Source organism: Squalius cephalus (genome assembly GCF_949319135.1).
Source record: "Squalius cephalus genome assembly, chromosome: 8".
Taxonomy (NCBI): Eukaryota; Metazoa; Chordata; class Actinopteri; order Cypriniformes; family Leuciscidae; genus Squalius; species Squalius cephalus.
The window spans coordinates 13,050,254-13,077,256 of record NC_137129.1 but is presented as its reverse complement, the minus strand read 5'-3'; the positions used below and the strand labels follow the sequence as shown (position 1 = coordinate 13,077,256).

The 27,003-nt window shown below is 35.7% G+C and overlaps 2 protein-coding genes across 8 annotated transcripts; one reads left to right on the top strand and one right to left on the bottom strand.

Annotated features, from left to right (window-relative positions):
- Nucleotides 1–155: 155 nt before the first annotated feature.
- atat1 (alpha tubulin acetyltransferase 1) lies at nt 156–15,047 on the top strand (the record flags this gene model as incomplete). Of its 7 annotated transcripts, XR_013822020.1 has the most annotated exons (13): nt 158–717; nt 2,382–2,442; nt 2,545–2,636; nt 2,791–2,848; nt 2,961–3,074; nt 4,128–4,229; nt 5,718–5,763; nt 7,181–7,226; nt 7,663–7,737; nt 8,705–8,924; nt 12,025–12,128; nt 12,251–12,332; nt 13,928–14,005. XR_013822020.1 is itself a non-coding variant. In XM_079879007.1 (12 exons), the coding sequence occupies exons 1-12, from the start codon at nt 626–628 to the stop codon at nt 14,202–14,204; spliced, it is 1,323 nt and encodes a 440-aa protein (XP_079735133.1). In that variant the 5' UTR covers nt 156–625. The 7 variants fall into 7 exon arrangements, 6 of the variants coding, with proteins under 6 accessions (XP_079735133.1, XP_079735134.1, XP_079735132.1 ...); XM_079879007.1 differs by lacking the exon at nt 7,181–7,226 and having other exon boundaries at nt 156–717; nt 13,928–14,204; XM_079879008.1 differs by lacking the exon at nt 12,251–12,332 and having other exon boundaries at nt 13,928–15,047.
- On the bottom strand, nt 13,920–23,655 carry LOC307163123 (uncharacterized protein). The gene is made up of 6 exons (XM_079879013.1): nt 23,259–23,655; nt 21,952–22,473; nt 20,823–20,884; nt 20,468–20,598; nt 16,941–17,107; nt 13,920–16,217 (listed from the first exon to the last, which is right to left on the bottom strand). The coding sequence occupies exons 2-6, from the start codon at nt 22,417–22,419 to the stop codon at nt 16,047–16,049; spliced, it is 999 nt and encodes a 332-aa protein (XP_079735139.1). The 5' UTR covers nt 22,420–22,473; nt 23,259–23,655; the 3' UTR covers nt 13,920–16,046.
- Nucleotides 23,656–27,003: the final 3,348 nt, after the last annotated feature.

Genomic DNA, 27,003 nt, shown 5'->3' with positions numbered 1-27,003 from the left:
AACAGAAATCACGAAAAAGGAGTTAGTAAAATTCTGTCAAAGAAAAATTGAGGGGTGAAAATAGCAAATAAAGATAAAAATTCTAAAAGGGTAGAAGAATGGCAGTGTTTATAATATGGCCATTTGACTTCTGGCTGCAATATATTAGTTGCTATGCAGCACAAAGTTGTGCGACGTTGTCAAGAGGAAACGGAAATAAATCTTCTAAAGCCGCACATTTCTGCTACTGTGTGTAGATTTATTTATTTATTTATTTACATTTTCAGAGCTACAACTGCGAACCTTTAAAATAATTACAGATGTTGGTAGACTTCTGTGGTATTTTGGCGTGTTGAATCCTGCAGGCGTGTGTTTTAACAGCACTACGGCGCTCAAGCCGCTCATCCCGCACAAGGGAAGGGAGTGACACAAACAATGGGAGGACAGAGGAATCATTGATAACACCGCTATACATCTATGACTCTAAACAAGCCTACTACTGAAGCGGCACTAATGTGGAACTGGTATTTTAAGTGCTGGCCAGTGATGCAGTGAGAATCGATTGCCACTGTGATAAATGCATCTGAATCTGCAGTAGAGCATTAGTAGTAGAGTATTGTCTTAAGATTTCAGATCTGTCCTTACAATGGATTTCCCTTTCGACCTAAATGCGCTTTTTCCCGAGAGAATTTCAGTGCTGGATAATAACCTGAGTGCAGGTCGGAAAGCGCATGGCAGGTAATGTATGTTTTAATGTGAACTATAGAGGGGGTGTAATCTGTTGGGAGGTGTGCAACATTCACTGCTTTTGTCTTGTAACAGTGGTTGACACAGTTGTGCATTACTATACAGTGTTCGGTGTTTTATTAGGCTAAATGTAGTATTAGGCCAGGTCATCTTTTTTCATATAAGCTTATTGCTGTATGGAGAGCTTGACGTCAGATGATGCAAATGCGGCCATGAGTTAATAACAAATCTGTTTTAATCTGAACAATGCTGATTCAGTAAGGCAGCCATAGACTTCATTGTAATCACATTATAGAGAATCACACAATGCCATGGATGGATGGATGGATAATAGGCTACTATTTGTAATGCACCCATGCTACAACACATTTACAAAAAATAATAATAATAAATAAATAATACATAATACAATGATAATATAAAATATTAAAAACTTGACTGCAGTTTCTTAAAAAAAAAATCTTAAACCAAACTGATCATTCCTAATGGAAACGTGTAATGAATTTCATAACTTCGGAGCAATTCAAGAAAAAATATTTTTAATAAAACCATTTGTTAACAACATATAGGAATTTGTGGTTTTTTTCAGCATACATAACCATCACTGAATGTTACAGCATACTTTACAATAAATACAATTAAATATTTTAAATGCATTTTAAAATTCACCAAAAATGATTTGCTTTAAACAATAGTGTGTGTATTTAATTTGACAACATTTAAAATTAAATCAGAATTAGAATTTTGCAGCTTTTATTCCTTCTGTGTTAACTATAATCTACTTTATATTCTAATGTGCCTGTTAAAGATTGTAAAAAAAAAAGAAAACAAAGAAAGTTGATTCTAGTCTAATCAGATGAAACCTGTTTATTTTTGACTCCAAGGCAAGACACAAGACTCCTTTGTCCAAGACACAAACAATATTCAAAGGCCCTCATATCTTACTCTGGTATAATCTAAAAAAAAAACCTTCAAAGAACTATTACTCTAGTCTAGAATGAGCATGTTCCTCCCCTTTGAACAAATCAGCGAGTAGCTAATCATGATTAATAACTGTATTAAAACGACAGCATATTGGCTATTTAGGAAAAAATGGACAAGCAATTTGATGTGTCCCATCCAAACTCAGGCTACTTGATAAATATGAGAATTGTCGACTCTCATCATGCAATTTCATGGGATCTTTAAAGTCACCATGAAATCAAAATTGACTTATATTTTATATTTATTATAAAGTGATTTATCCATGCACCTCATTATTATTAAATTCATGTATCCTCATAATCTGTAATTAAAATAATTTTCCCTCCAACTTGCAACAACATCTCTTCTCTTCTCTGATGACGTGTTTACTGGCGGGACATCATGAGATCACATCAATTCCCAATGGCCAAAATCAAGTCCTTCCCTACATTTATTAGGGAAGCCATTTCACTCGGGTATACGTCACAATAGAGAAGAGACTATCGCAACTTCCATTTCATGCTGCCTTTAAATTATAGGTGTATATCATTATAACGGCCATCAGCCACCTTGATATTAGAATCAGCTATTGAAAAACCTGTCAATGTATTACACAGTTATATGATCAAACAAAACATTTTATGTCTTCTTTGTGTGAGATTCAGCATGTATACCTTCTTTTTGTTTTCTAGACCAGATCCTCTTCTTCAGATCACCACAGTTATAGATGAGCTGGGAAAAGCCTCCTCTAAGGTGATAATGACTGTCTTTTGTCTCTTCTTGAGCTTGCAGATGTCATTCACTGTCAGTTTCAGTCTGTCATTATGTCGCGTGTGTGTGTGTGTATCTCCTCAGGCCCAGCAGCTGCCTGCACCTATAACCAGTGCTGCAAAGCTCCAGACCAACAGACACCATCTCTACCTCCTGAAAGATGGGGAACAGAACGGGTACCCTCGCTATTTCTGTCCCTCCCCCACCCTATGATTCAGATTTAATCTATTTAGACGTCAATATAACTGACCTCTCTTCTTCCTGTTTTTCCATGTAAACACATCCACTTCTGCTGTTAATAACAATCTTTGTCTCCTTCTGTCTTCCCAGCGGAAGGGGTGTTGTAGTTGGATTCCTGAAGGTTGGCTACAAGAAGCTCTTTTTACTTGTAAGTGTTCCCTCATTATTGACTCGATAATTAAATCTCGCCTAATATGTGATGCTTGAGCGCACACTGAAAGCAGATGCATCAACACACAGTATGTTGTAATTGCCTCTAGAACCAACGGGGGGCGCATTTGGAGACCGAGCCATTGTGTGTGCTGGATTTCTATGTGACGGAGACCATGCAGAGACATGGCTACGGGCTTGAACTCTTTGAATTCATGCTGAAAGTGAGTGTCTGTCAGCGGTCTGATCTATTAAAAGACTAGTTTATTTATAATTTCCTCATGTCATTCCCAACCTTGTCCATGTGACATGAAACACAATTTCTTTTTAAGAAGAATGTTCATGTTATCTTTTCCATACAACAAAAACAAGTGCAAAGCAACAAAAAGCACCATTAAAGTATCATGAAAGTGTTCCATATAATTAATTCACTATCCCACAGTTTCACAGACTTAAACCTTAAACCACTTTTAAGGCTTAAACCTAGTTCCAGACTAAAATGCATGTTTAAGCTGTTTTAACTGAAAACAACTTGCACTGACATATCTTAAAATAAGTCAGTGCTATTGTTTTGTCTCAAAATGCACACCAGTAATGTTTTTTTCTAATTGAACTAAGGCCTAATCCTGGCTTAATCTAAGCCGTGTCTGTGAAACCAGGCTTATATTACAAGTTTGAACAAACTGAAATTTAATTCTTTATTCCCAGATAATTTCCCCCTTCACCATAGCTGTCAAATATCTTTTGCACATGCGCATATTCAAACTTGCCCCATCAATGTCGAAAACGTAATTGTTTTTTATGTGTTTTTCAAACTTCCTGAATGCTACATGGAAAGGTTGAATAAGCAAAAGTACAAATAAGATTTAAGAGCTATGGTGAAGGCTAAGATTTTGTTTAAAAACTTAAGTAACTTACATTTTGGTGTGTTTCTCAAAAAATTCTTTTAATTCTCAGAGAATACACATGGAATGTATCGCATTAGTCATATGGACAGCTTTTATGCTGTTTATTTTGGAATTTTTGAAGCTTGTGTGAAAAACAGAGCAGCATGTACATTCTTCCTAATATCTACTTTTGTGATTACACCCCCAAAAAAGAAAGTCATATAGGTTACATTAGAGTGAGTAAATGATGACAGAATTTTCATCTTTGGGTGAACTGTCCCTTTTTTATTTTGTCCAGTAGAGAGGTCAGTGTTAAGACCCATTTGTATTTATTTGCAAAGAGCTCTGTTCGTTTTTGCGACTCAAATTTCACATTCTCTGATTAAACAGCACAAACGGGTGGAGCCTGAGCAGATGGCGTACGATAGACCGTCTCCTAAATTCCTGTCATTTCTAGAAAAGCATTTTGATCTCAAAAACAGCGTGCCTCAGGTAAGAGTCACCTGAAACTGCTGAATGAAGCAAATCAGTCACAGCCAATCAGAGCATGTTTGATGTTATGTGGAGTGAGATTTTGAACCAGTAATATTCCGGAAGAGGGTTTTATTCATTGACACTTTGATGTGTCATACTTGGTTAGGAGGACATGGTGTTACTGTATGGGATCAAATTCCCGCCAAATATATAGCGGTCACGTATAAAAAAATAACAAGCGTGAATCAAAAATTTAAAAACACATGTAAAAATATATTGCACAAACTGAAAAAAAATAATGCAAAATGATCAGAATAGCAAACAACGTGGTCACGGATCAAAATGATAAGCGTGAATCAAGAAATAACAAGCATGAATAAAAACTTTAAACACATTAAAAGTTATTTTGCACAAAATTTAAACTCATGGTCATGCTTTCTTAAAAAGTATGTTTTCCTTGGTTATATTACTCTGTGCTTTGTGCTCTCTTGCATTTTCTGCTCATATTTTACTCTTTTGTACGCTTGTGCTGTTTTTCTCTCCCCTCTTCGATTGATTGGCTAGAGGAGTAGCTGTCAATCTAGAACTAGTGGACCAATGGTGACACTTAAGCACGCCCTAATTTACATGAAACTGGAACTGCAACATTTGGGAAAGCAAGCGCAGAACATAGAAAGAAGAGCGAAGAGAAAAACAGCACAAGCGTACAAAAGAGTAAAATATGAGCAGAAAATGCAAGAGAGCACAAAGCACAGAGTAATATAACCAAGGAAAACATACTTTTTAAGAAAGCATGACCATGAGTTTAAGTTTTAATGCATTTAAAGTTTTTATTCATGCTTGTTATTTCTTGATTCACGCTTATCATATTTTGATCCGTGACCACGTTGTTTGCTATTCTGATCATTTTGCATTATTTTTTTCAGTTTGTGCAATATATTTTTACATGTGTTTTTAAATTTTTGATTCACGCTTATTATTTTTTTATACGTGACCACTATATATTTGGCGGGAATTTGATCCCATATTACTCTTCTCAGAAATCCAGTTTATAACTGAACCTAATGATACTGTCACTGAAAACAACTTCATCAGACTCTACATCAGGGTTCACCAATCTCGGTCCTGGAGGGCCGCTGTCCTGCAGAGTTTAGCTCCAACCCCAATTAAACACACCTGAACCAGCTCATCAAGGTCTCACTAGGCATACTAGAAACTTCCAAACAGGTGTGTTGGAGCTGGTTGGAGCTAAACTCTGCAGGACAGCGGCCCTCCAGGACCGAGATTGGTGAACCCTGCTCTACATGTTATGTCATGGATATAAATCCTGATATGGATTATGTCCATGACGTGAGCGTGTTCATTTGCGCACAATACAGACTTCATACAATAGTTTTTTCTTTGAAAAATCTCAAGGTGTTTATATGGCCGTTGCTTGAATGTTACGATGTAATTCTTTGTCTAACATGTCTTAATTTATTCTCCTGTCACACTTGCTCCTTTCAGGTGAATAACTTTGTGGTTTTTGATGGCTTCTTCCAGAGTAGATCAGGTAATGTCTGACTAAATCACTGTTCTGTGCTTATGTGGGTTAGGAATGTTGTTCTGGATCTGTGCCAGTGTTCAGTGACTTGTTCTCTATGGACAACCCCCCCCCCCCTTATCTTCATTACAGTACTGTACGTGCAAGGCAGCATTGTATTGAAATTCCTCCTCGTTTTACTTTTTCCAATCAAACTTTGTTTTATGGATCATTTTAAGTTTGTTATTGATCTATTGCTTTTTTTGAGTATTAGGTTTTTTAGTATTAACTTTTTGCTGCTACACCTGATAGTGGTGAGTAAATACCGACCTTAAATATTTTTTGGGCGATGAAAATGTATTTTGCATTATTTTATGCATTAAATGTTGTTAATGCTAACTAAAACTAATACAAATAACTTTGTATATATGTAAATATTAGATAAATAAAAAATTAGAAGCGCTGCCTTGTCAACTAACTAAAAATCAAACTAAAATTAATAAAAATAAAAGCAAACTAAAGCTAAATAGAATTATTAAAAAACTAATAAAAATGACTAAACCACAAAATTACTTACATTAAAATGAAAATGAAAACTGGAAATATATATAAAAAACCTATTTCAAAGTATAAATAAATACATAATAGTATATAAATAAAACTGAAACACTAATTTAATTATTTATATCATATGGCAGTGGTATTATTTAGTTGTTATTCACTGCAAATTGGTGACAAACACTAGTTGTAACTTCATATAAAACTAGTCTAGCTGCAAGTGTCAAAACTTTATTTATTAAATTTTTCTTCATTTTGATGACTTTGGTTCTAGATAAACTTATGGTTATACTTTTTTAAGGTAAAAATCAATCAACAATTTATTTTCTTTTTCAGACAGTTGACAGGTCACTGAGTTCACTTACATCATTTAGGGTTAGACGAATAGACCTTCTTACAAATAGAATTGCATGGCATGTTCCTTATAATTAACGGCCTGGTAGATGATTATAGATTGAATTGTTTTGCAAAAAAAAAAAAGAGCCCATAACCTTAAACTTTACCACTATTCTTTTGCTGCCTTGCAAGCACAATTTCCTTTTACAAATGCAAATTTAATTTGATTGTGAACCTTTGAGAAAGCAATTTCATTTTCCAAATGATATTTGAGCAGACTCCACAATTAAGTCTTTGTTGTAATGGTCCATAATGCCCACTGCTCTCTTTTGGTTACCTGATTTAAACCACAGTCTGTTATTTTGTTTTCTGTAAAATGGCATCTTCGTGTTTGGGCAACCGTTTTCAATATATTTATTTATGTGTATAAATAACTCATCAAGCCCAGATCGTGCTGTTTATAGTTGGTAGTCACCCTAGATTGGGCTTAACATGTGCAAGCAACTTAAAACATTTATTGTTCAAGCACTTTTGTTTCATGAAACTCTCCCAGGAACACCTCCCTCCCCTCTGACGGATCAGGGGATGTATGGATTTTTGTAAGGACATTGAATTTCTGCTGTTCACCTCCCCTCCCCTATCATCACCCTGCTTCCACCATACTTTTAATAGTCCCTTATTGTATCCCATTTGTTTAAGAAAGAGTCTACTCACTGTACTCTTCCTTTGCACTCAACCGGACCCCCATAATGTCTGCCCACATTAATCGGTCCCAACAACTTATGAACTCACTCCCTTGCAATATCCTTTGCTGTTCCCCTTTAAAATTCAATTATAGATAAGTGCTAGATGTTTTCCCTAAAGTGCAGTGTAATGATAATCGATATATGCATTATGGCCATGGATATTTCTTTATATGAATATCTGTGAAGAGTGTAGTGTGTGCTGTTTAAGTGCCTGCTGTACTCCAGACTTATTTTCAGTCATACCGTTTGTTTCTGTTGGCTCTTTCTGACCACCATGGTCTTTTTACAGCGGTCCAATTGAGAAAAGTTCCCCCAAAAAAGCCAGAGGGAGAGATCAAACCATATTCACTAATGGAAAGAGAAGGTGGGTTACTCATAGGCTCCATGTCGTATATATAACTTGTTGGCACATCCAGACCCCTAGTAGCTGACTAGCTGAATACTGACATCATCCAGATGCTGTAATAAATAGTTTCAGCTGGCAACAGGCCTCCTATTATTCATTAAATGTCTTGATTCGGTCTATAAGTTACTTTAGAGCCCGTAGAAAAGTTATTTTCAGCAACCGAAAGGACTCTCACAATTTCTTTAGAAAATGTTAAAACCTAGTTTATTTTGAGAATCTTAATCCATGTACAAATCAATCAATTGTAAATCAAATATACTAGAGTTGGGTACCAAAAATCTGTTCTTATTCAGAGCCGACGCCATTCTTTAAAATACTGGAATGGAGTGGCTTTTGGTTGTGTTAACGGTTCACATCGAAGCGAACAAAGTCGTTCTGTGCTACTTTTTAGTTGTATCACTATTGAATAGACAGCAACGATACTTGTAGTCCAATACTAAACAAATGACTCTAATGGGCCGGTTCTTTTTAGTGATCCGAAAACATATAGCACAACCAGTGTAGTTTAATTCCTGAATAAATGATTGTTATGAGTGATTGAGTGATGATTTTTAGTGAATCAAAAACATAAAGAACAATCATTGTAGTCGGGTTGTGAAGTTTGTGTTTACATAATATATGTGTGTGTACTGTGTATAATTATTTTGTATATATAAATACACACACATGCATATATATATTTAAGAAAAATTTGTTATTTATATATAAAATTAATATATAATATAAATTATATATAAATATATACAGTATACTGTACAAATATTTCTTAAATATATACATGCATATGTGTGTATTTATATATACAATAATTATAGTACACCCTTATTAAGTACACACACTTATATTATGTAAACACAAACTTTTATTTTGGATGCGATTAATCGCGATTATTCCTATTGCTGACATCACTTCCTTTGTTCCACAGTGGTACGGGAGGAGCAGAGGGCTCTTCCCTGGCCTTTCGTTCGCCCTGCAGGTCCCCCCCACTCTCCCCCTCTGCTTCCATCATCTCCGCAATCCCGTTCGCTCAGTGTGGGATCCTCCCCCAGCCGGGCCCCCCACCGTCCCGTCGTGGCCCTGGGGCTCCAGCAGGGTCAGACCCCTTCCTCTCAACTCAACGACAGCTGCAGGACAAAACGCACCAGGTACATCTCAACGACACCTCACGGCCAGTTACAACATACTCGAGTCTAAATCCAGCAATTTTCTTGCAAATATTTACATTGCATCCTCTTCGCTTTTTCCATCTGGTGCTTATTTTGGGGGATGAGAGCATTGGCTCTGTGGGAATGAAAGCGAAGAGACACTGAGGTCGTTAATGTTCACTATGAGCCACTTCCTGTGTTAGATGAGTGCATGGTCGACTTAGCGGCAAGAATGTGAATTCAGCTCATTAGTGCATCATTAGTGTATCACTGTGTATCGGATAAAGGTCAGATACACTGTCTGTTTATTCTTCTAACACGTAAGCGGCTTTGACCGTTTTCTTTTGGAGAGGCGCTAAACATTTCTCTCCTCCTCTCTCTTTCTTCTCTTCTTCCTTTCATCTCTGATTATGACATGATCATTTTAAACATTGCCTTCCCCAATTATGACTCGTGTTGTTGAACCCCTCACTTGTATCTCGTTATTTTGATGAGTTTGAACTTTTCTTTTCAACCACACATTTTATCTCTCTTTTCCTCATTCTCTCATTCCATGCTAGCTCTCTAAATAGATCTAGGCTCAGCTTTCATTGACCCTCAGTTTTGAACGTCATTGTATTAAACTTCTTAGCTAGTTTCAATGAAATGGATAGTTCACCCACACATGAAAACTCCTGTCATTATTTACTTAAACTTTTGTTAAGTTTTCTGTGGAACTCAAATGAGAATTTTGGAAAAACTTGTGAAGATTCTTTAGAATTCTTTCTGTGTTCCAAAGAAAAAAAAACAGCCTGCAGTTTGAAAACGTAATGACACAGTTTTCAATGTTGGGTGAATTATTATTGTATTATTTTGCTTTCTTCCTTGTTGTGAGTGTATGAATAATTAATACGATTTCCTGTGAAATGATTTGATAATACACATTTGTAATTAAACTGGAATCTCTTTTGGTCTTTTCCGTACCCTTTACACTAAGGAGTGTTTTAGAATATAGATAACGTTTTTAGAGATCAGTTTACTATAGTGTTAACCCTCAGCTGTCAAACATCCTCTGTCCTGAGTAGCAAATAATAAAAGCAGTTGAAAAAACTATAGGTATTCTTATTTATTCAATTCAGTCAATTAATTATTGTAACACTGTAAATGATTTGACATATTATGTTTTAGATTCTACACTTAATGGTCTGAAGCTCCTCAGGACCTTGGTTTCACTTGTGTTTCAAACCAGACATTTGTCTTGACCTCAGGGTGCTGCTCTTGACCAGTGGTTGTTCATTATTAGTGTGTATATATATATAATATATAATATATTATAATATGCTACTGCTCAAAAGTTTGGGGTTAGTAAGACCTGTAACGTTTTTGACAGTTACAATTGTGCTGCTTAATATTTTTGGTAAAACTGATTAAAAAAAAATCAGGATTCTTTGATGAATAGAAAGTTCAAAAGAACCTCATTTACTTGAAATAAAAATCTTTTGAAACATTATAAATTTGCTTTCCCTTTTGATCAATATACGGTAATGTATCCTTGCTGAATAAATGTATTAAAGGGATAGTTCACTTTGAAATAAAATTTTGGTATGTTTTAGCTTACCTCAAGGGTATCCAAGATGTAGGTATCTTTTTTTCCGCAGTAGTTTCAATTTTGATATTTTTAGGTCAAACCGTTCTTGTCTGTCAGTCATTTCATGCAGGTCTATGGATACTGTCTCAAAGAGCATGCACAGAGTCCAAATTAAAACAATTCCCCATCGTCCAAATTAAACAATTCCCCATCGTAAGTACACATTGATGGCCTAAGACACGAAACGAGTGGTTTGTGTGAGAAAACGAACAGTATTTATATCGTTTTTACCTCTTATACACAGCCACGTCCAAGTGATCTGAGGGCGTGCGCATCCTGGTGTGTGTCGTGTGCGCAGACTGGTGCATAGATATATACACTAGATGTCGCCTTGTCTACGGCAGTTCATTGGAACGAATGTCTTTAAGGCGACATCTAGTGTCTCACAATTCGTGACATCTCGCAATTGCGACTTTATATCACGCAATTCTGACTTTATAACACGCAATTGCTACTTTATATCTCGCAATTCTGACATATTTTCTCAGAATTGTGAGATATAAACTCCAATTCTAAGGGGGAAAAAAGACGGATTTTTTTTTATTTTATTTTTTTATCTCAGAATAGTTTATCTCACAATTCTGACTTTATATCATGCAATTCTGACTTTATATCTCCCAATTGCCTATTATAAAGTCAGAATTGCGTGATATAAAGTCGCAATTGCGAGAAAAAAAGTCAGAATTCTGACTTTATAAGACGCAATTGCTACTTTATTTCACGCAATTCTGACTTTATATCTTGCAATTCTGACTTTATAACACGCAATTGCGACTTTATTTCACGCAATTCTGACTTTATAACACGCAATTGCGACTTTATTTCACGCAATTCTGACTTTATAACATGCAATTGCGACTTTCTTTCACGCAATTCTGACTTTATATCTCGAAATTCTGAGAAATAAAGTCAGAATTGCGAGATGTAAACTCGCAATTGTGAGATAAAAAGTCGCAATTATCTCTTAAAATGTTTTATTCTGTGGCGGAAACAAGCTTCCATAGACTTGTGACTTTAAAAAAAAAAAAAAAAAAAACTGTGGTGAAAACAAGCTTCCATAGTTCAGCAATCAAGGCAATCAATCAAAATTATAGTTAAGCAATAAATATAGTCTCAAAATAGCCACTGGCACTGCGTTTGACTGCAGCTCTGATGTCCAAAACAAACTCTGATGCTAATTTGCAACATTACAACATATTCCTTAGTTTGTTCTGAGATTAAAAAGCCAGCATTACATTACACAATCATTGCCTGTGTCCTCTTTCACTGGAATTTGTTTTTATACAATACTTGAGTTTTGAATTTACGTTTGCATTTGTTTAATTAAGTTTTTATTTGTCCCCCTTTTTTCTGTTCCATTTGTTTCTTTTTCTTTTTATTTATTTATCTGTTTTCACTCCTTTCTGTATTCTCCTCGGCCCTCCGTCCCGTCCCTCTATCGCCGTTGTTTGTCCATTTCCTCATATCCTGTAGCCACAAGGGTCTGGTTGCCAGGAGCAACCTCTACAGTCGCCATATCAACAGCCGAGACCTCGGGCAGTTATTGGTGGAAAGGCAGAACCCCTTGAAGCTTCCAGGTAATGAATGCACCATTTGAACCGCAATCAACCATTTACCATGGTGCAACGTGAAAAGTTACGATGGTCCGCAGGAAACCACATTAGTAAACCATTAGTAGCTGTCGTGTGTGCTTCCTCAGGGCTGAAAGCAGTGCTCTGTGAGAGAGTGTGTGACTCAGGGGCAAAGGCAGATGCAGTGGAACACAAACACACTTCAGAAAGGTCGGACTTTTCTCACATAACCTTTGTGAGAGTCAGTTTCTTCTGGTGCTGCTCTTTGTATTATTTACATGTGTAATTGGAAGCGATTAGTGAAGAAAACACCAGGAATTCAGAACGAGGTAATGACTAGGCCTCCACAGAATCAACGCCTACAGAATTCCACAGAAAGAACTGCTGAATTTGTTTGTGTATGTTTGTTAATGAGTTTTGCTCAGCCAAGCATCACTGTTATTACAGTTCAAACTTGGGGTGAAGATTTGAACAAACCCTTAACCCTGAGTATTCAGATTTGCTGCATTGTCTCATACTATCATGCTAGTTTATGGAATGTATTTTTTATTTTATTTTTGCAGGACAAAAGTTCCTGAATTTCCACCGACCAACCCTTGCGAAAAAGAAGTGTGCTTAAATCTTTAAAGTATATATATTTTTAAATCTGTACTTGCACGTAATATAATATTAATTAAATAAACGGCTCACGTTTCTACACACTTAAGTGCTCTTTGTAATAATGTCAAATTAAAAGTTTTAAAGTACATTGTAAATCATTGTTTTGATATTTTTTGTGCTTTAAAGAACACTCATTTTGATGTGTTGACTAACATACTAAAGTACTTTTAAATGTACTAAATAACATCTTAATTACAAATCGAATTACAAATATATTTGACATACAAGTTTCAATAGATATAACATTAAAGTATATTTTAGTTAACTACTGTATACATGCTTGTAAGTACATTCTGCAGGACACTTTAATCATTTTCAAAGACATAATTATGAAATTACATATCAAAATGTAAGTGGGTCAAAAAGCACCCTCAAGTGCATTTAATATAAACTTTAAACTATAATACATTTGAATGTATTAGTTAACTGTCGGAAAACAATACGTTTAGTTTGCGCAAGTATCATTTCCATAAAAGTACTATTTTCAGAAGTATGCTATGTACTTCTTTTTCACAAGGGAAAACATTGTTTTCATAAAGTTTCTCAAGCTATTTATAGCTATATATTTTTTCTATAGATCTTGTTTGCATAAAATGTCATGTTTTTTGCTTTGTTTACCTTGGTGGATGAACAAAAAAGGGTGAAAATTTCTATTGACTTGCACTGAAGAAGGGATCTAGATACTAAATTACAAACTAGGATTGTGGCAGTGAGTTTTGCGTGGGCAAACGACTCTCACATTTTCTTCAGAAAATGTAAAAATCTGGTGTGTTCAATATTTTTTGTCAAATATGATAATGCTCTTACCTGCAACTAAGAGTCTAGTACTCTCAGATCAGTTTACCATGTGTATTGTATCTGAAGTCTGTATCTGAATTGTATCATTTATATTCAGTGCAGAAAATGTGGGGGGAAAAGTGTGTTCTGTGTGGGCCTAGTTATGACTCAGTGACAGGAAATGGAGTATGTGCATGTTCCTTTTTTTTTATCATTTTATTTTCCGATACATTAATTTCTGATACAAATTTCACTTGCTTCTCCTCAACCCTGACCTTGTATTTCATTGTTCTGAAATCATCTTCTCTGCTGCTGAGTTTACTTTTTCTTGCTGTCCAGCTTTTATAGATTTTCATCCTCTTTTCCAGACCGCATCTTCAAGGCCAGGTTGTCGCCCTTCCTACACTTGCTGCCCCCAAGAAAGATCATCTTCAGGAGCAGACCTCCATAGCACCCTTAGAACGCAATGGAGAGCGATGCAGCGACCTGAGGGCCAAAGTGTCACAGAACAGAGAAGAGGACTGGAGGAAAGGTGGAGCGGCCGAGATCTCGAGTGGCGGATGTTCTTGGACGGTTGGGGATAATCGCTGTACGGCGCAGTGGGTCCGGAAGAAACAAGAGTATCGCAGCACGCGACCCTGGTGACAGGACGCCATTGAAGCTGGAATATTTTAAGAAATTAACCGTTGGACATTGCAAAGGAAGCTAGGATAGAAGTAAGAACAATAAAGGCGGGGAAATGACTTAAATAATTTTTAATAAACCACAAAAGTGAAAAAGACCTTTAATGAAAGTAACATCAGCAGCTATATGTAACTCCATTAGATTTGTGCTTGTAAGACTCTTTTATTTTATTTTTTAAATCAGTCCTATTTATAAAAAAAGCAAATAATTTTATGGCTTGTGCTTTTTTTAATCACAATTTTATAATCTGATCATTTATAATGTTTTTCAAAAACAGGTCTATGCAAAAGTACAGTTTCGTTTTCATGGAAAATTAAATGAAATTGTTGACATTTGTTCTGTTAGATTCATTTAGATCGCTGCTCTCAAACAACATAAATACTTTTAAAGTAAAGCTGAGGCTCATTCTTATACAATTATCTCATAATTACCTCAAACCCTTCATTAATCATTTATATTATACTTAGAAACAAACAGATTAAACCCTTGGAAACATTTGACCAAGGACATTAGTGCATGCAGCTCCTAAAGTTATGATACATGTACCGTCTAAATGTCTCAGTCACAGTAGACATCATCAACAAACTCTAAAAAGGGGGTATATAAGTACATATTACAGAACCTCACATCTTTTCAATCTGAAGCGGACAACCCAGACACATATACCGGACATTTTTCATTCTGCATGTTCATCTGAAATATCCATTTAAAAAAAGTTCCCTCTTGGATGTTCAAGCGGACATTTTCATGACGTGATTTTGAATGTGTATTTGGTGTTTGTGCACAGTAATAAGAATACAGTGCTTTTATGATAATTTCCTGATGCCATTGAAATGTATGTGTGCTTACTGGAATGGTTTAAGTGCTGGCACCCATTCCTGCTTAAGCAGGTTCCACATTTTAAACCTGTCAACAGGTCACATTTCCCAACTTAAGTATGTGTGACATTCACAAAATTCTACAGTTAACAACAACAAAACAAAAAAAGTTCACACTACTTGATTTTAGAAAAAAACTAAAATCATTAGGCCAAAATCAGTAGCAGACCTTTGATTTCAATTTCTAGTCACTTTTTCTTCAAATGAATGAATGTGTACAGCTTAAATGTCCAATCTGTAACCATAAAGTAAAAAAACAAAAAAAACACTACACCACTATACTAATGCACATGGTTTAAAATATCATTTAAACACAAACCGATAAAGAACTGGCCATCTGTAAAGACTATAAAAGAAGTTTTTTTTCATTTAAAGTATTTAGATAACTGCCTATTTTAATTTTGTCAGTGGGATCTTGACGTTTTGTTTAAATATGTATTTAATTATATTAGAAAACAGGAAAGTAAATTCTAGAAATAAGTCTGAATGAGAAATGAGTCAGAAAATGGTTTGACCCTGATGTCACCCATAATGAGTGCTTGGGCCTTTCACTGAACAGCCCATTCTTGCCAGACGTGTTTTCCCTTTGTTGCCTGTCAACACGCCATTAATTCGTCCTTATCGGCCTGTAATGTTTTCAGTCTAGCAACTGAGAAAAGCCCAAATCAAACTTGTAAAATGTTAGCACCTCAATCCCCATTGCAATACCTTTTAGACGCATTCAAGTTCAAGACAGTCGCATCATCCCTGCTCATCGGTTTCCCTTTTTATTTAACTAAAACCTTCTTCAGTAGTTACAATTATTTTTTTCATCAAAAGTTCTCACAGAGACATGTTTGCTGTCTCCTGTCTTACAGTCCAGACATGATGTCTGTACAGTTTTAGGACGACCTCACTCTTATTGGACACTCCGCCAAATCTTGTTCTAGTACGAATCCCTCAGTAGTGTGAAGTAGATCTCCGACTGGAGGAAACGTGGGTAACAGTCCATTTCCAGGAGGCAGTAGATGCGCTTTTGGGCATGTGAGAGGGAAGTGTGAGAGGGGGCTTTGAGGAGCTCTATGGTCAGTTCTCTTGTCTTACTGTCCAGATTCACCTAAAAGTGGTGGAAAAAAATTCGTAATTCACAAATATTCACACAAAACAGCTAACAAAGAGTAGTTCAATCAAAAATGACATTCTGAAGGAAGTCCAAAAGTGTTCTGTGCTTTAATAGGCACTAGGACTGTCAAGCTCCAAAAATGACAAAAAAACATTTTTTTATTTACTTTTTTAAATTATAATTTTTTTTTTTTTTTATTGACTTTGGTTTTATAAAAGGCACTGGGACTGTCAAGCTCCAAAAATGACACAAAAATTCTTAATCACTTTTATTTTTAATTAAATAAAAAAATTGCTATCTTTCTTTAAGTCTTCAGATTTAATTTGAAGTCATCTATTTTTGCGAGGAAAGGACTGAAATTTCAAGGTGAAGTTTGAAATTTCTGCTGCATTCGTGGAATTTGCAAAAATAATGAAGTTTGGAAAATCAGTCCATAATAGTAAGTTTAATTCAAATTTGGCATGCATAAAACCTGACAAAACAAGATTTGAGAACTACAGAGTTTTCAGAACGACTTTAGAAGACTTAGAATATAATGTACGTGTCATGTTGACTATTTCTATGGTACTTTTATAGTGTTTTTATTTTTTTGTCATTTTGTAGTTCAGAGGCCCCAGTCCCCATTTATTTACATTGTATGAGAAAGAGCAGCTTGGGCATGTTGGGTGAAATATTTGTTTACACAGTAAACAGACAGCTAAATTTAGATAAATCTACCTCTCTGGGAGCACCTGGCTGGATGTAAGTCTCAGAAATCATTTTTGCCCTCCTATGCAGGCTGAATTTGTTGGACGACTGTCTGTACTGCTCACAGGCCGAGTAGAACTGCAGGTTTTCATCACTGAACTCGGATCGCAGGAATGCTTCAAAGACTGTGACTCCCACTAAAGGATACGTGAGATGAGAGAAGGAAAAAGAACCTTTACGAACATTGGGGAAAAACAGCTTTTTCTGTTTACAAATGGGAGGGGTAGAGGCTCAGATGACACGTTCACATGCATGTTCTGCCATACACCCACACACGTCATATACACTAGCACTTGCAACAAATATCACAGGAGGAAAAGCTTTGGACGTTGAAATCTTGAGGGTTTATCTCACACCACATACCTTCCTACCCTCTGATTTTCTCAAAACCCGCGAACTGCGGGGTTGCGACACTCTGAAGTGAGAAAATAGAAGTAGGACGGGGACAGGGCTCTGTAGTTTCAACATACTGGTGTTTCCAACATATCAACCAGTCCAGACACCAAAACAAACCCACCACACAATAAGAAAAAAGCTTTAAATGCTAAATTAAATGCTGTATAATCAACACTAGCATGACCCTATGCGCTGGCATAAATAAATATGGCACAAATATTGAACTTAAAATGCTAAGAAGCTTTAAAAAGTCCAATTTTAGTAACTGATGAACTTATTTTCTGTAAATTACACTATAACACTACAATTTGGGTTATGATTGCAGAAATGGAATGCGATTTTAGTTTACTTCTCTTTCCATCATGTTGTAGAAACAGTCTAAGGTGTCACAATTTTAAGAAATGTTGCTTTTTTGTAATGTGGGAAATACATGCGATAGCAAGGTCGATTTATTTGAACAGATTAAAATATGATGGTTTTGGTAATATAATAATCTTACACAATAAATTGAATATGAATTTAACAGATTGTCAAAATTATGACACTGTATAATTTATGTTAATATGTGAAATGTTTATGTTTAATTATGTAAATGTTAATAACAGTTTAATATCTAAAAGTTCCTTCTCTGAAGAATATGGTATTTATACTATCTATTAAGCACATACCTATTAAGTATGTAAGGAGAGAATTAGTTTCCAAATTAGCTATAGCAGTGACACAGAATGGATTGAATTCCTAACTCCATGTTATGCTTTGTCCAAACAGTCAAAGCAGTTTTGCTGTAACTGCAAAATGTGCTACGTGTGTATCAGTGTATTATTAGATTTTATGAGGTCTGTCACACTAATCAATTGCTTCCGGTTATGGGTGAGAACAGAAATAAAAAATGCCAGCAAAGCAGGTAATACCAACAAAGATCCTGTTAATCATTAAGTCCTTTTAATTATAATAATAAAACAGATCACTGGAAACATGACGTCTGGTGTCGAGACAAGCGTAACGGTGTCCATTTTTAGTCCACTGTTTATACATCACAAGGTGCACTAATAATGTAAGCTTAAAGTTTTTTTCAAGTTGTATTTTACTGTTTGGCCATGTCATTCTCACATTTGAGGTCAGCTATAATTACTAGTGGTGCTTTCTATGGCAAATATTATTATTGCCCCTAACCATATATAGTAAGTACTAAACATCAACAGACCATGCTAAGAACATGAATCATACTTCGAATTATGTGGTTTGCTGAGAATAGGAGTGCTACTACTTTTCTAAGAGATCTTAGGCCAGCAATGTTTACCTACACTTTCACTCAAAGGACTTGAATCATATCAAGAGTCCTTGTGGCTGGTCTCATTTTTTTTTTTTTTTTTTTACAACCACTCCCAAAATCCTGCCATCATGCTGTAAACTTTTCATAGGCAAGCACCACTCACATCTCCTTAATCAGTTTAATCAGTGAAATTGTACGTCAGAGCTCTCAACCTCTAGGGGAAAAGCCCATTATTCCGTTATCTCGTTTCTTCATATCGTTTTATCATTAGGGAATTCTCCGGAAACCCGTGCCTGAAGCTACACAGGAAAGTGGTTCCTCAATGTTAAGAGGAAGCAGTTTCAAGGGTGTTTCAATGATGTAATAGATGGGTTTCACTACAGAACCACAGAATTGTACTGAGCACACACCAAGCTAACCTACATTACCGCTCAAAAGTTGCATTTATTTGACCAAAAATACAGTATAAAGGCCCCAAAATAGTAAAAAAAAAAATGTACTTTTTCGTTCTTCGCTTAGAGATATAAGATTCAAAAGAGGTTACCAGCAATATACTGTTAGTGAACATCCCACACTGCTGAGAGGGACATTTAGATGAATATGGAAATATGTGCTGCACACTTTTCTCTCAATAACAAAATGAACACAATAAAATTGAGAAAACAGTAAGCATTTTTAATAAAGCATAAAAAAAGCATCTGATCATTGTAGCAACGTGGATATGTTTGCACGAGTTCTGCATGTCATGTCACGTTTATTTATATAGCACTTTAAACAATAGATTGCTTAAATTCAAGCAGCTTTAACGTACTAAACATGAAAAACAGTGTCAGTGTCTCGTTTTACTTAATTTACTTAACTTAATTTTCACCTTAAAAAGGTGTTTACCAGCCATAGCATACTTTTCCAGAAAGTTCGCTTTGGCAAGCTGTTTCAAACTTTCCGAAGTTTATTTTGGCCTTATTTTGTTCGTAATGACGTCACATCAGTTCGTTCTTCGATTTTGCTTGAAGTATATTAGGGCCGGCTCACACAGAATGCGTTTTGCTGTTAAAAATGCAAGACGCAGATCAGTGGAACGAAAAAAAGCGCAAGGTCTAGAGATGCGTTTTTCAAAAGTTTAACTTAACTTGAGCTCCATGTTTTTAGAATGCAGTGTCATGCGCGAGACGCTGAAAAAGACGGAAGATGCGAGCGGTCAAACACATCCGTTTTACATAGAAAAAGAATGGAAAAGTAGTGCAGTGGAATGGAAATATACATTCTGTGTGAACGGCCTCTAACACGTGATGGCAAAGCGGCCATGTAATTATTCCATGCTAATTTGGTGCTCAATAAACATTTCTTATTATTATCAATGTTGAAAACAGTTGTGCTGATTAATATTTTTGTGGAAACCATGATTTTGTTTTTCAGGATTCTTTGATGAATAGAAGGTTCAAAAGAACAGCATTTATTTGAAACAGAAATCTTTCGTAACACTGTAAATGTCACTTTTGATTAATTTAATGCATCCTTGCTGAATTAAAGGTGCAATTTCTTTTAAAAAAAAATCTTACAAACCTAAAACTTTTAAACAGTAAAACTACACGATATCAGACAGTAGGCTTTATGGTCCGCTCTGCACTTATTTTCATTAAAACAACGTTTCAAGCATGGGCGGGGCGGTTGGCCACAAATATCTCGATTTCCAAGAACAGCGTTCCAGGTCAAAGTTAGTAGAACGACAGCTTTCCTTTTCCATGTGACGCTATGATGTCTCGCAAGCGTCCTTTGACCAGCTGCCTGGCGAGTCAAACAGTTTAAAAACAAATGACTGAGCGCTCACCTCTGCTGTCCAGCAAAGCATCAAGGGACTTGGCCCAATTTTCCATCTCCTTCCTGCTGAGTTGAGCTTTGGCGTGGCCCACCTGACTCCACTGCCTGAGGAAAGGCTTTCGAGAGCGCCTCTCTTTAGCACTGAGAGAAACAAGAGGGTTAGAGGATATGTGACACAGATATCCAGCAACAACAACAAAAAAGTGTGGAATCAGTAACAGTGGGCCAAAATAAAGGGCTGGGGAGTGGTTGTTTTGCAAGTGGCGGACAGAGAATAGGCCAAAAGCAAAGCAGAAAGTGGAGAAAATCCACATGAGATTGAGGAAATATGTGCCTTGATTGTTTGCTGAGATGACTGATTTTACCTGGTTATGTTCTCTCTGTGCTCTGCACTTGCCAAATTTGAATGCGAGGAGTGCGGTGAAGCCTTGTGTGAAAAAATAAGAGGTCACTGATATGCATAACATTGCCATGAAGATAACTGACTTGATTTGAGACTTTAAGGAAGTGTAATTTACACAAGTGTTCCATGACTTAAATGTCATGAAGGCGTTACGTCACGGAAAACATTCTGACAATGCCAGATTTATCAGATGGCAAAATATTGTAGAAAATGAAAGATTTTGTTCCAGTGTCTGTTGTGATTTCTTGCCACACTATTGTAGATAAAACAAAAAAAAAAAAACATTTTGCATCAATAGTGTGATTGCCTTATAGAGCACTAGAACATTCAGTTCCCCTTTCAGAGTTTGCTTCTTCTTTCACTGTTTGGACAAAGCAACATTATATCTCAAGGGGTGGCACTGATTCAAACTGAACTTAACTAATATGTATTATGTAATACCAAAAAAGCACTCCTGACTTTTCACTTCATCACACTTGGCTTGTAAATTCTGAATAAACAGTATTGTATGCTGGAGCTGAAGCCCTGCTGCTCCTAATGTATGCGAAATACATGTATGTAATGTACAAAACATAAACAAGGCTCAACAATAAAGATGGCTTCTTCTTCTATTTATTTATTTTCTGTGATGTTTTAAATGAATACTTTTAGTAATCAAAGATGCATTACATTGACAGTAAATGAATTTATAATGTTACAAACAATATATATTTCAAATAAATGCTAGCCTATATCACAGTCGCCATAAAATCAATTAAGCAGCACAACTGTTTTCAGCATTGATGATAATAATAATAAATGGTTCTTGAGCAGCAAATCAGAATATTAGAATGATTTCTGAAGGATCATGTGACACTGAAGACTGGATTAATGATGCTGAAAATTCAACTTTGCTATCACAGGAATAAATTACATTATTTTTAATTAATATATTTTGATTTTATAAACATGTTGACTGGATCAGAACAACATTTTTTAGAGTAAAGTCCTGATAAAATCAATTTGTCAATATGTCAGCTGAAAGTAATCACATTAAAGATTTTTATGTGAACAACTTCATTAACTAAACTGAATAAAGTCTCCAAACTTACCTGTCCAAACAAACTTTTAAGGTGTATTTTAGCAGCAGCCAGTTTGGCCCGAGCTTGCTGTCGGTGATAATGAGGAGGTTTTGGGGAGTTGGACATATGGTTAGATTTCAGTGAGGATGACGAAGAGTGCATGGCATCACACTTCCCCATACTCTCAAAGCTGCCTTTGGCATTGGCAGCGAGCTGGCTGTCACTGTAAGCTTTAAAGCTCTCATTCAGGTTCGTAACTCTCAGTAAACCAGATTCCTTCTCCAAGCCGACCAGGTTTTCCACACTAATGCTGTGATCTCTGTTAAGCTCCCCCTTTCCATCACTTCCCGACATTGCATCTGGGGTGCAAGGATAGGATGCTGAGGCCCCAACCGTATCATCATCCGAGGAGCCCGGGGTCCCATCTCTATCTACCTGCCCCCAGGGCAAGTAGTCCAGCTCCAACAATGCACCCACTGAACTGGACTTACGCATCATTATGCTGGATTTTAAAAGAAGGAATGAAAGGAAGATAGAGAGAATGCCAGAGGCCTAAAGATAGAACAACAGAATGGACAAAAAGAATTCAATTAAATATATCTATCCGTCTCTATTCTATGAGAACTCTACAAACATCTACTAAGCTCATAGATAGAATGATGGAATGATAGATAGATAGATAGATATATAGATAGAATAGACATGGATAAGATAGATACATACATAGACAGATAGGTGGACAGATATAGATAGATAGATAGATAGATAGATAGATAGATAGATAGATAGATAGATAGATAGATAGATGGATACTAATAAAAATGTAATATATTAATACTGTGGTACTAGGTAATACTGTGCAGTACTACAATAATACAGCATACAGCAATGTGTATTATAATTTAATTGCTTTCTTACTGTAAAAAATAATTACAAGTATAATATAGTGTAAAATCTCGTAAAACATTCGCAAAGTTTTGCATCAGAGTAGCAGCGTTTGTTGTTAAAAACTACTTAGTCTGTTAATATCACCAAATATATATAAAAAAATATATATATAAAATATAACCAAAGTTCTGCTTTACACTTGTAACAAACGAGTGAACTCACGACAAGACTCGAGACGCCTCATGACTGGCGTTACATGAAAGACGCGACACGACAAATCAGAGAGCTCCCATTACAATCAACAAATGTCTTTACACTGCAAGCGCGCGAAAGCGTTTATTTTAATAGGAGAGCTTCAGTTTGTCGTGTCGCGTCTTTAGCGATGCGTGTAAACAAACAAAGCGTGACATCTGAGCACTTGACGGTTCACATATGTCATATAAACATACCTTACGATAAATCCGTTTCTCGTCTTTTCATGACAAGTCCATGTACAGGTCTTTTTATATCCAAAAGATTCGGTTCGTCTTTCAACTGGAGTCCGTATAGACAGAAACACATAACGTTACAATTGAATCCGAAGCGAGACAGCTTTCTTCGTGAAGCCGTCAAAATCTCGTCTTGCTTGTCCTCCTTTTCATTTTACTCGTGAATGACAAAAGCAACGCCTATTTTCTTTTTGTCACACCCATAGTTCAGTCTGGACTTGCCCTCATTACATACTTGAAAAGTCTAGTAACATAATGACACGAGCGTGCCGTGTATTCTTTATGGGTTCAACATGGTAACTATAGTTGACGTCAAAATACCACAGTTGCTACAGATATTACTACAACAACGCGCTGTGGCACGCCGCCACATGTCATAGAGATTTAACACATTTACATGTGGGTTCTGTAAGCTTCTAGTACTGTTTGAAGAAGATAACATATAAAAAAAATCGTATCGTTTTACATTAGTAACTATTGTAGTAATTATTATTGGGCGTAAACCAGGGTAACCATGGTAACTTACAATTTTACCAAGGAACACACATACAGAACAGCTGGTTGAAAGTAAATGGCGCCTCTTCCTGAACAATAAATAGAATATTTTTGTTTTTGTAAATTGTATTACTATACTATCATATTTTATTATATTAATTTCTGAAGGTTCTATGTTCGTGATGAATTCTGATTATAAGAGGTGTTTAAAAATGCCACGATTGTACTCGAAGAGCGCTCTCTACAGGTCATGCATATTATTATTTCCTGATAGGACAACAATAATGAAAACTTTCCCCGTTTTGATGGGATGAGCTATTATTATTAGTTTTTATCATTTTAGTTTTTTAATTATTTATTTTTTAAACAACATGATATAATTAGAATAAATGCATTAATACAATCATTCGGAGAGACTTTTCATGAGGGACTTTTATTTTGGTACGTTGAGTTTTCTGCATGTCTAGCACGAATCTACGGTTGCCCAGCAGATGGAGTGGTTACACAACACAATGTTTTAGAAATCAAGATACCAAGTATCAAGGTAATTTTAATCAGGAATTTTTAGATAATTGTGAGAGAAAAATACTTCAAATCTTATTCCATTTTTATAAAATATTATGTTCACATTTTGTTGGATATACGCTCTAAAAATGCTTGGTTCCATCTGTTGGGTCAATTTACTATCTTAAAATAGTTAATTACTTTTGGCTTTTTATGTAAAGATAAAAAACTGAGCTTCTATTTGCAATTAAAGTGACCATATTTAAAAACAAAATTTTTTTAAGCAAGCAGTCTACTTCAGAATGACTGTGATGTGTAAATGAACATGGCGATCATACACATTCACATTACAGTCATCCCAGCAGGCACATCACGTCAATGTGACGTCAGGAACGTTGGACTCCAACTAATCCAACGTCAGTCAGACCCAGACGTCATATTTTGGTTGAAAATGAAAGTCAGGTTGACGTCTAAACCCAACATTTGTTTGGCGTCAAGGTCAAGCTCCAACGTCAGACAGATGTTGAATTTTGGTTGGAATAAGCACTGCAAAAAAATGTGACATGCATGGCAGCACATTAAATCTGTGAAGATCTCAGCAGAGGAGGATTAAACAACTCCACAAACAGCATTACCAGCTTCACTTAATACTAACCAGATTTACTTTATTTAATTTCCATTTTAATGAAATCAATAGTTGTATTTTAAAGTCTCCATGATGGTGGTTAGCGTTTGCTTTAGTTGGACTCTTGACCCTTGACTTTTTAATATAAAATTTTCTGTGGCTGCTATAATTGTGTGTTTATAAAGCACGTTTATTGTGGCAAAAAAGCCTAGAGAAAGTTTTGATTGATTGTCACCATTGTTGAGATTCATATGCTGTTTCTTGATGTCTGTGTGCGTCTAAGTAATGCCAGATGAAAGGTTTTTGTGCACTAAATAGTTTTTAAAAAACCAAGTATATTATTTGATAAACAACACTGCTAGATATGCTGTAGAATTAAATGACTTCTATTATGAATAAAACAATATTAAAACCACAAGTCCTATATAATCAAAGCATTAGACACTGAATAAGATCAGGGATTCAGGCAATTGCATGATGATATCATCCTCATCATCAATAAACAGCCAACATCATCTCATTTTCTCATGGCTTTTTTAGCTACAACAATTGTGCTTTATAAACACACAATTATAGCAGTCAGAGAAAATATTATATTAAAAAGTCAAGGGTCAAGAGCACAACTAAAGCAAACGCTAACCACCATCATGGTGACTTTAAAATGCAAAATATGATTTCATTAAACCGGAAATTAAATAAAGTAAATCTGATTAGTTTTAAGTGAAGCTGGTAATAAGTGTACGGCAATACATTTCACCTTTTTGTTTGGTTTATTCCAACCAAAATGCAACGACTGCCCAACGTTGGAGCTTGACGTCAAACAAACATTGGATTTAGACATCAACCCGACTTTCATTTTCAACCAAAATCCAACGTCAGACCGACGTTGTAGTCTATATTCTGTGCCTACTGGGATTGCAAAAACTATACACTCATCACTGGTTCAGTATGGCTGGTCCTTTCTGCACGGAACCTGCCTTCTGTCTTTACTAGGGGTGCTGTGTCTTTGCATGTCTCTCCACATGGGGTGCCTCAGTTCCAGGACCAGATAAAACAACAGTTATAGTTCCCATTGGCTCTGGAGATCCTTTATGTGCAGCAAGCCTTCTCCCACCAATTCATTGTGTTTCAGCCTCGAAATAAATCACAAAGTCTCTGAAGAACTTTGCATCATCGTTCAAGAAGAAATGTTGCGTGACTGAGCTGTCAATGAGCTAAACATATGATCTTGAATACTAATGCTAATGTCACCACCAGTACTACTCTAAAAAATCATAATAATCATAGTTTGTAATAATGTCTGGTTATACAGATATTTCATCTCAGTATTGCAACACGTTCTAATGAGGCTGGCGTTGTGGACCTTGCAAAACCATAACCCATAGTTTATTTTACTTTACATTATTTGTTTTTACTTACTATATTACTGGAAGATATATTTATTATGTATTTATATTTTTATATTATATATTTTTATTTAATCACTTTTTATTTTAATAAAATTATAAATCATTATTATTATTATTATTATGAATATTATTATTTACACTGTTTTTCTCTGAACTTTTCTATGGACCACTAGTGCTCCCTTGTGGACTCCTGAGTCAGTTTGAAAAACTCTGGTTTATGTTACTTGTTTGTTTAATTTATTTTGTTATAAACCAAAATGTTATTTAACTATTAACTATTTTATGGTACTTTTATTGGGATTACATTTTTACTGTATGGGAGAACTGCTGATTAAAGTCGACCTGTAGTCATCTTTGATCACCAAAATGACATATTTAAACGTTTTTTCCTTGAAAAAATGTCTTCATGCCTTAAAATAGCTTGAATGTAACCTTGCTTCATTTAGTAGACGCGGTTCTATGAATATGCAAATTAGTCCGCCTCCACGTTGGCGATCACACCTTGACCTGATTGGTTACAAGGTAGTCTGTGACGTCAGAAACACCAGCGATTTCAAACCGCCTTATTGAGAGTCTTTGGTTCAGTTTAAAGAAGAAAAAACTCAGCAATGGTGTTGACTTATGACTTTGCACATGGTTTGTTTCAAAGCATATTAAAAACACCACATAGACA